Source organism: Mobula birostris, chromosome 14 (assembly GCF_030028105.1).
Source record: "Mobula birostris isolate sMobBir1 chromosome 14, sMobBir1.hap1, whole genome shotgun sequence".
Lineage (NCBI taxonomy): Eukaryota > Metazoa > Chordata > Chondrichthyes > Myliobatiformes > Myliobatidae > Mobula > Mobula birostris.
In genome coordinates, this window is record NC_092383.1 from 93,147,739 (window position 1) to 93,158,338 (window position 10,600).

At 47.4% G+C, this 10,600-nt stretch overlaps 1 protein-coding gene across 1 annotated transcript in view; it reads right to left on the minus strand.

Annotated features, from left to right (window-relative positions):
• LOC140210111 (sortilin-like) overlaps positions 1-6,145 on the minus strand; it is a 65,397-nt gene extending 59,252 nt beyond the window's left edge. The window contains exon 1 of the mRNA XM_072278953.1: positions 5,910-6,145. Within this exon, the coding sequence (XP_072135054.1) occupies positions 5,910-6,083 (174 nt within the window). The 5' untranslated portion in view covers positions 6,084-6,145. The remainder of the gene's footprint in view (positions 1-5,909) is intronic.
• Between the last annotated feature and the right edge of the window lie 4,455 nt (positions 6,146-10,600).

Consider the following 10,600-nt stretch of genomic DNA (forward strand, 5'->3'; position numbering starts at 1 on the left):
GGACGCCTGTACTGTAAAATGCTATGCTAACCACTATGCTACCATGCTGCCCCATCTTGTCATCTTGAACAGTTTTATGAAGTCATCTTTCATCCTCCTTTCCTTCAAAGAAGAAATCCAATCAATTCTCGAAAGACATGCTCACCAATCCAGGCATTTCCCTGGTAAATCCCCTCTGAACCCTCTCTAAAGATTCCACATCCTTCCTAAAATGTGATGACCAGAAATGAACACAAAATTCAAGCAACACACATCAAAGTTGCTGGTGAACGCAGCAGGCCAGGCAGCATCTCTAGGAAGAGGTGCAGTCGACGTTTCGGGCCGAGACCCTTCGTCAGGACTAACTGAAGGAAGAGTGACTCACTATATTCAAATCAGAATGAGCCAACAATTAGAGGTGAGTTACACAGTAATTATTTTATAAAGCTTGACAAGGAGGAAAGTTGTAGTGAACCAGATTTTTTATAAAGGAAAACAAGGTATCAACAAAGTAAGGCAAAAAGCAAACTAGTACCATGCACCAGTAAAAGTAACTGATGTAATCAGTAGAAATGGATTAAAAATCAACAATGCAAGTGAAAAATAAACACAACAGAGAAAAATACTGCCCAAGTTACAAACAGTAATCTTCTACACAAACTGAGACGCTCCAGTCAGAAACAAAACATACAACTTAACAGCACAGTACAGGCACTTTGGCCAACAATATTCTGCCACCCTTTCAACCTGCTCCAAGATTAATCTAACCCTTCCCTTGTACATAGTAAAACAGTTTTCTATACACGTGCCCATCTAAGTTTCTTAAATGGCCTAAGGTATCTGTCTCTACCACCAATCCTGGCAGCACATTCTATGCACCTATCACTCTGTATATTAAAAAAACTATCTCCTATACTTTCCTCCAATCACCTTAAAATTATGCCCCCTCGTATTAGCCATTTCCGTCCTGAGAAAAAACCTCTGATTCTCCACTCAATTTATACCAATTCACCTCTCAGCCTCCTTTGTTCCAAAGAGAAAAGCCCGAGCTCACTCAACCTATCCTCATATGAAATGTCTGAAATAAAATTAGAATCTTGAAGTTGCAATTTGGCTTGTACATAAACTTAAGGAAGTTCTGAACAAGGACCAGCAGAAACACTGAAAATTGCAAGTCTCACATACACTTTAAAGAATGCAGATAACACCTACTTTAAAAACTTGCACATTTTCACAGCTGCAATTCATAAATTGTGACTGCTTTTGAAACTACAGCGCTTGTTTCAAAAATAAATTAAAATAATCAAATCACAAAATACTTAGGATTCCGAATATGAATTGTTCTGACATGCCTGTCACTACAAATACACAAGCCTCAAAAAGAGAACAGATTCTACCCCCTACATTACTTAGTGACCACAGCATGCAACCACGTGTTGAGCAGTATAAACTGGTTTATATAGGAAGTGAGGATTTTAGTACACACACCAAGTTATAATCTGACGAACACATCTCATGATCTTCACTGTTACCAAATTTGACAGCACATTTCCAATAACAGTAGCTTCCGAAAATTCAAAATGCTTACTTAAAATCAAAGCGTCTAGTTTCATACCAATTAAAATCAGAATCTTCTACACCCATGGTATTTATGAAATTATATTGATTAGGAGGATATTTTTAAGAACATGAATTGCGTTGGATGAAAATACTCTTTACTCAGTATGTTCACAAACCCTGATGCTCACAAAGTAGTTTAACTGTATTTATGGCATTACAGGAGTGATAAACAAACTCATTAAAAACCTTTTACTTTTAAAAATTCTGATGCAACTTTGTGACTTAAAAAAGTTAAGGGTATTCTAAAGATTAAATGACATTACTTGTGTATGTACTCCATTTTTGTTGACAGGTAAGGTGGACTTAAATATGCAGAAAGCGGAAATGATCAACAGGCAGCATCAATGGAAAGGAATAAACAGTCAATGTTTCAGACCGAGAACCTTCTGCAGGACTTCTTTAGGTCTCAGCCTGAAATGTTGACTATTTATTGCTTTCCATAGATGCTACTTGACCTGCTGAGTTCGTCCAGCATTTTGTGTGCGTTGCTTACAATTCCAGCATCCGCAGACTTTCTTCTGTTTATGCTATAATTTGCGTCAAATCAGTTATATTTCAAACTGATACTGCGAAGATAAGGAACCAGAAGACAAGCAAGAGAAAGCAGATGCAATGAGAGAGCAAAGCTGAACTTCAAAGTTCCTGAAATTCAGGAATGGAATTAATTTTAGAACATTTTTCAAACCTCAGGACATTATAACTCACTTCACAAATGTTAATCAATGCCAATTTTTAAAAATAATTCCTGACAGAGCAGAAACATTTTTCAGTAAACACAGTTTTTTTAAAAAAGTGCAGTTACTAGCGCAATGTCTGAAATAAGACAAGCAATTTACATACAGCCAGCAGCCCAAAACTGTGATAACGACCAGATGTTTAGTCACACAGACAGAATATATAAGGTTAAGTGCCTGCCACTACACTTCCAAAGAGTTTCATATCACAAGACAGCATCAGGGTAGGATGAAGCCTCGCAGGTCACCAGGTTCAAGAATAGTTATTATCGTTCAACCATCAGGCTCCTGAACCAGCATGGATAACTTCACTCACCTCAATACTGAACTGATTCCATCAACTACAGACTCACTTTCAGGGACTCGTGCTCTGAGTTTTTTTTTGCACAGTTTGTCTTGCACATTGGTTGTTTACCAATTAACCTACCCAGTACGTCTTTGGACTGTGGCAGAAAACCAGAGGACCTGGAGAAAACCCATGCATTCCATGGGGTGAATATACAGGGTCTCCTTACAGAGCACACCAGGATTGAACGGCGAACTCCGACGCCCCAAGCTGTAATAACACCATGCTAACTACAGCTTGTTAATCACAGTTTAGCTGTCTTTTTTGTTATAAAAATATGTATATTGCAAATTTACAATTCTACAACAAAATGGAGACAATAAAAGGGACTGAGACAAACATTCCCAACCCTATCTAGGATGATATTCATCCACTGTGTTGCTCACGATCCTGGACACATCTGTCTGGAGATGTAAACGGGGGTGGTGGAGGAGCTGACAGAACGGAGCAGAGGGCAAAGTCACTGCTGGAACTTTGAGACATATTTCACTGCTTTAGCTAGACATCTGAAAATAAACTCTCTGAACTACCTAGCAGGTCAGACAACACCTGGAGAGAGACAGCCAACCCTTGTGTAACAGGTTGGTGAAGTTTCATCAGAACTGGTCAGTTCCAACAAAACTGAACAAGTTGGTTATCTGAACAAGATGGTGCCAGCCAACAGCGCGACCAACGGCGACGTCCTGCAGAGAGGTTACGAAACTACTTTCAAATATGATTCCGCTACTGAGCTGTGTGCGATTGGAATGTGTGAGCTGTTTCGATGGTGTGTTTTCAGGCCAATTGAGCGATCTGGTGCTTTGCTGTCTCTAAGGGAGTTTGGTGAGGTTTGGAGCAGAGTGTGCAGCCTGGAGGCCTGGACACCATGATCAACTCCACTGCTTCTCTTCCACTGAGGAGTTGAGCAAGGTTGAAGTCGACGAGGATGAGAGCTGAGGTTTTTTGGTCCACTCTGCCTGTGTTTGACCGGTCTTCCTCTTCCTCTCCTAGCTGCTGTCGGTGGAACGCGCAGGAGCCTTGGGGTCAATGCTGGAAGGATTGATCAGCGAGGCTGTGGAGTCATTTTGGGGGACTTTGAGGTTCACATTGGGCACATGGCCAAGTGGTTAAGGCATTTGTCTAGTGACCTGAAGGTCGCTAGTTCGAGTCTCAGTTGTGGCAGCTGTGTTTGTGTCCTTGAGCAAGGCATTTAACCACACATTGCTCTAGTGTCTGTGCGAGGAGTGGCGCCCCACACAGACTTGCAATCTGCGCCTTGTAAGGCATGAAAATGTCTGACACAGGCATCTCATGGTCTGAGTCAACGTTCCCTCCCTCCCTCCCTTGAGGTTCATGGTGGATGGACTTCCGGATTTTGGTTACTCTTTTTGCTGTTTTTGAGCGGTCTGATCAGGGCAATCAAAACAGACTGGGGTGCTTCAGTGCAGAATGGCTCTGCGTGCAGCCCACAGTGGGCTAGCTGTACAGCGCTGAACTGAACTAAGCTGAACACTGCCAGACTCCTGGTTCGATATTTTATATTCTATGGGTTATTAGCCCGCTTTTTGCTGCTTGCGCAATTTGTTCTTTTATCGCGCGGTGGGTATTTGATGTTTTCTTGAACAAATTCCAACGTGTTTCTATTTCGTACCTGCCTGTGGGAGGACGAAACTGAAAAGTCGTATTCTGCATACATACAGTACTTTGATAATAAAAGTACTTTGAACCTTTTAACCTTTGAATCTGAAGTTCCTGTAGGGTGTGACGTACTTCAACAGGAGATGGATCACTGGCCCAGGCTTGTGTTCAGCTTCACTGGATTGGCACAAGAAGTCATAAACACAGGGATGGAGAGTCAAAGTGGCCACCAACTTCAAAGTAAATTTATTATCAAAGTATGCATACATCACCATATACTACTACCCTGACGTTCATTTTCTTGCAAGCATTTACAGTAGAACAAAGAAATAGGAATCATTGAAAGACTACACACAAAAAACTGACAAATGACCAATGTGCAAAGGACAGCAAGCTGCATATTCAAAAAATATAGAAATAGTAAAAGTAAATAACATGGAGAACATGAGTTGTGGAGTCTTTAAAAGTGAGTCCATAGGTTGTGGTATCAGTTCAGTGTTGAGGTAAGTGCTGGTTCAGAAGCCTGTTGGTTGAGGTATAATAACTGTTCCTGAACCTGGTGGTGTGTGACCCTTCTCAATCACTCCTGCAGACTGAACAGAATAGTCACACATTTGATTTCTCTGATGCAGATGGGGCCTCATCCTGAGCACTGAATTTAACACACTATATTAGAAGAACTGCTTTGCCTGGATAAGCTGGTTGGGTCCTCGTGGTGACAGAAACAGGTGCTGCCTTCCTTGTATTTGGATAGGGCAGTGCTGTGAGTTGACATCGATGGAGATAGACTAGAGTCAGGGGGGAATGGTCCCTTTAGACGTTGGAAGAGAGCAAGTGAGAATTTCCTGGTGCTGGCAAGATGATTATGGAGGGAGATCTGTAAACGGTGGGGTGCAATGCAAGAATAAAATGAACCCCATCTTTTCACTGAGTGGGAGGAGAGGGCAAGAGCAGAAAACACAATAGATTCAATTCAGATGTCAACTAAGTGAAGGCTTAACCAGAGATGATTGAAGCTCTGGTATGTAAAATCTGTTTATCTGATAGAGTCGGGGGGAGAGAAGGGAATTCTTACAGGAACCGGAGGTGGAGACCATGTGACCATAAAACATTGGAGCTGAATTAGGCAATTCGGCCCATCGAGGCTGCTCCTCGGCCTGGCAAACAGATGGACAGTATGAGACCAGCGGACGGTCGCCCAGGGAAACATCGCAACAAAACCCCGGTTTGCCAAGTGCCAGCACCTTGTGGAACGAACGCCTCACCCTTCAACATCAGGTGAAATGTCACAGTCGATGCATCATAGAGAACACTAAGTGCGACTGCGGACACCGAGGTTGCGCAACGATCCTCCACCTGGAGCCACGGCAGGACTCGCCTGTCCCCCAGGCCGTACTGCCCCGAATAACCTCCTTTCAAGACCACATCCGGATCACCAGCTGGAGCTCCCCGTCCCCCAGCCTTATCGCCTGGACCCCCAGGTATCACTCTTCCAAGATCGCCGCCCCCGGGACCTCCGCTCCGACTCCCACCCCCGATCTCCCTGATCCCGACCCTTGGTGGATGGCGGATGGCGGATGGCGGATGGCGGACCCCCGGGACCCCCCGCTCACCTCGTGCGTGTGTTCGGTCAGGTTGTCCTGGAAAGCCCGGCTCTGCTGACAGGAGACCCCTTCGGCTTCGCTGACGCTACCGCGGGGCAGTCGTGAGGCGGAGGCCAGGGCGGGAGTCGCGGCGGCAGCCGCCGCCAGCAGCAGCAGCCGGAGCAGCCCCGCCGCCTCGGACATGTTCACCTCACGCAGCACCGTCAGCGCCAAGCCGGCATCACGGCCGCTTTAAAGCTTCGTCTCCGCCTCGCCCAAGGTGCTATCCAATGGGCTGACCCCCTGCCCAGAACGCCGCCGGTGATTGGCGGACCCCACATCAATCCGATCGCGTGACATCACTGGGCCCGCCTCCTGTTTGGCGTCTGCAGTTCGGGGTACCACAAGAACGCAATGACGCAGCTCTCACAGTGACGCAACGGGAGTTCAACAACACCGTAACACCCTCTCCACAGTGGTTCAACAACACCGTAACACCCTCTCCACAGTGGTTCAACAACACCGTAACACCCTCTCCACAGTGGTTCAACAACACCGTAACACCCTCTCCACAGTGGTTCAACAACACCGTAACGCAGTCTCCACAGTGGTTCAACAACACCGTAACGCAGTCTCCACAGTGGTTCAACAACACCGTAACACCCTCTCCACAGTGGTTCAACAACACCGTAACACCCTCTCCACAGTGGTTCAACAACACCGTAACGCAGTCTCCACAGTGGTTCAACAACACCGTAACGCAGTCTCCACAGTGGTTCAACAACACCGTAACACCCTCTCCACAGTGGTTCAACAACACCGTAACGCAGTCTCCACAGTGGTTCAACAACACCGTAACGCAGTCTCCACAGTGGTTCAACAACACCGTAACACCCTCTCCACAGTGGTTCAACAACACCGTAACACCCTCTCCACAGTGGTTCACACAACACCATAACACCCTCTCCACAGTGGTTCAACAACACCGTAACGCAGTCTCCACAGTGGTTCAACAACACCGTAACGCAGTCTCCACAGTGGTTCAACAACACCATAACACCCTCTCCACAGTGGTTCAACAACACCGTAACGCCCTCTCCACAGTGGTTCAACAACACCATAACACCCTCTCCACAGTGGTTCAACAACACCGTAACACACTCTCCACAGTGGTTCAACAACACCGTAACACCCTCTCCACAGTGGTTCAACAACACCGTAACACCCTCACCACAGTGGTTCACACAACACCGTAACACCCTCTCCACAGTGGTTCAACACAACACTGTAACACACTCTCCACAGTGGTTCACACAACACCATAACACCCTCTCCACAGTGGTTCAACAACACCGTAACGCAGCCTCCACGGTGGTTCAACAACACCGTAACGCAGTCTCCACAGTGGTTCAACAACACCGTAACACCCTCTCCACAGTGGTTCAACAACACCGTAACACCCTCTCCACAGTGGTTCACACAACACCGTAACACCCTCTCCACAGTGGTTCAACAACACCGTAACACCCTCTCCAGAGTGGTTCAACAACACCGTAACACCCTCTCCACAGTGGTTCACACAACACCATAACACCCTCTCCACAGTGGTTCAACAACACCGTAACGCAGTCTCCACAGTGGTTCAACAACACCGTAACGCAGTCTCCACAGTGGTTCAACAACACCGTAACACCCTCTCCACAGTGGTTCAACAACACCGTAACGCAGCCTCCACAGTGGTTCAACAACACCGTAACGCAGTCTCCACAGTGGTTCAACAACACTTTAACACCCTCTCCACAGTGGTTCAACAACACCGTAACACCCTCTCCACAGTGGTTCAACAACACCGTAACGCAGCCTCCACAGTGATTCAACAACACCGTAACACCCTCTCCACAGTGGTTCAACAACATCGTAACGCAGTCTCCACAGTGGTTCAACAACACCGTAACGCAGCCTCCACAGTGGTTCAACAACACCGTAACGCAGCCTCCACAGTGGTTCAACAACACCATAACACCCTCTCCACAGTGGTTCAACAACACCGTAACACCCTCTCCACAGTGGTTCAACAACACCGTAACGCAGTCTCCACAGTGGTTCAACAACACCGTAACACCCTCTCCACAGTGGTTCAACAACACCGTAACGCAGTCTCCACAGTGGTTCAACAACACTTTAACACCCTCTCCACAGTGGTTCAACAACACCGTAACACCCTCTCCACAGTGGTTCAACAACACCGTAACGCAGCCTCCACAGTGATTCAACAACACCGTAACACCCTCTCCACAGTGGTTCAACAACATCGTAACGCAGTCTCCACAGTGGTTCAACAACACCGTAACGCAGCCTCCACAGTGGTTCAACAACACCATAACACCCTCTCCACAGTGGTTCAACAACACCGTAACACCCTCTCCACAGTGGTTCAACAACACCGTAACGCAGCCTCCACAGTGGTTCAACAACACCGTAACACCCTCTCCAGAGTGGTTCAACAACACCGTAACACCCTCTCCACAGTGGTTCACACAACACCATAACACCCTCTCCACAGTGGTTCAACAACACCGTAACGCAGTCTCCACAGTGGTTCAACAACACCGTAACGCAGTCTCCACAGTGGTTCAACAACACCGTAACACCCTCTCCACAGTGGTTCAACAACACCGTAACGCAGCCTCCACAGTGGTTCAACAACACCGTAACGCAGTCTCCACAGTGGTTCAACAACACTTTAACACCCTCTCCACAGTGGTTCAACAACACCGTAACACCCTCTCCACAGTGGTTCAACAACACCGTAACGCAGCCTCCACAGTGATTCAACAACACCGTAACACCCTCTCCACAGTGGTTCAACAACATCGTAACGCAGTCTCCACAGTGGTTCAACAACACCGTAACGCAGCCTCCACAGTGGTTCAACAACACCGTAACGCAGCCTCCACAGTGGTTCAACAACACCATAACACCCTCTCCACAGTGGTTCAACAACACCGTAACACCCTCTCCACAGTGGTTCAACAACACCGTAACGCAGTCTCCACAGTGGTTCAACAACACCGTAACACCCTCTCCACAGTGGTTCAACAACACCGTAACGCAGTCTCCACAGTGGTTCAACAACACTTTAACACCCTCTCCACAGTGGTTCAACAACACCGTAACACCCTCTCCACAGTGGTTCAACAACACCGTAACGCAGCCTCCACAGTGATTCAACAACACCGTAACACCCTCTCCACAGTGGTTCAACAACATCGTAACGCAGTCTCCACAGTGGTTCAACAACACCGTAACGCAGCCTCCACAGTGGTTCAACAACACCGTAACGCAGCCTCCACAGTGGTTCAACAACACCATAACACCCTCTCCACAGTGGTTCAACAACACCGTAACACCCTCTCCACAGTGGTTCAACAACACCGTAACGCAGCCTCCACAGTGGTTCAACAACACCGTAACACCCTCTCCACAGTGGTTCAACAACACCGTAACACCCTCTCCACAGTGGTTCAACAACACCGTAACGCAGTCTCCACAGTGGTTCAACAACACCGTAACGCAGTCTCCACAGTGGTTCAACAACACCGTAACGCAGTCTCCACAGTGGTTCAACAACACCGTAACGCAGTCTCCACAGTGGTTCACACAACACCATAACACCCTCTCCACAGTGGTTCAACAACACCGTAACACCCTCTCCACAGTGGTTCAACAACACCGTAACGCAGCCTCCACAGTGGTTCAACAACACCGTAACACCCTCTCCGCAGTGGTTCAACAACACCGTAACGCAGCCTCCACAGTGGTTCAACAACACCATAACACCCTCTCCACAGTGGTTCAACAACACCGTAACACCCTCTCCACAGTGGTTCAACAACACCGTAACAACCTCTCCACAGTGGTTCACACAACACCGTAACACCCTCTCCACAGTGGTTCAACAACACCGTAACGCAGTCTCCACAGTGGTTCAACAACACCGTAACACCCTCTCCACAGTGGTTCAACAACACCGTAACGCAGTCTCCACAGTGGTTCAACAACACCGTAACACCCTCTCCACAGTGGTTCAACAACACCGTAACACCCTCTCCACAGTGGTTCAACAACACCGTAACGTAGTCTCCACAGTGGTTCAACAACACCGTAACGTAGTCTCCACAGTGGTTCAACAACACCGTAACGCCCTCTCCGCAGTGGTTCAACAACACCGTAACGCAGTCTCCACAGTGGTTCAACAACACCGTAACGCAGTCTCCACAGTGGTTCAACAACACTGTAACACCCTCTCCACAGTGGTTCAACAACACCGTAACGCAGTCTCCACAGTGGTTCAACAACACCGTAACGCAGTCTCCACAGTGGTTCAACAACACCGTAACACCCTCTCCACAGTGGTTCAACAACACCGTAACACCCTCTCCACAGTGGTTCACACAACACCGTAACACCCTCTCCACAGTGGTTCAACAACACCGTAACGCAGTCTCCACAATGGTTCAACAACACCGTAACGCAGTCTCCACAGTGGTTCAACAACACCGTAACACCCTCTCCACAGTGGTTCACACAACACCATAACACCCTCTCCACAGTGGTTCAACAACACCGTAACGCAGTCTCCACAGTGGTTCAACAACACCGTAACGCAGTCTCCACAGTGGTTCAACAACACCGTAACACCCTCTCCACAGTGGTTCAAC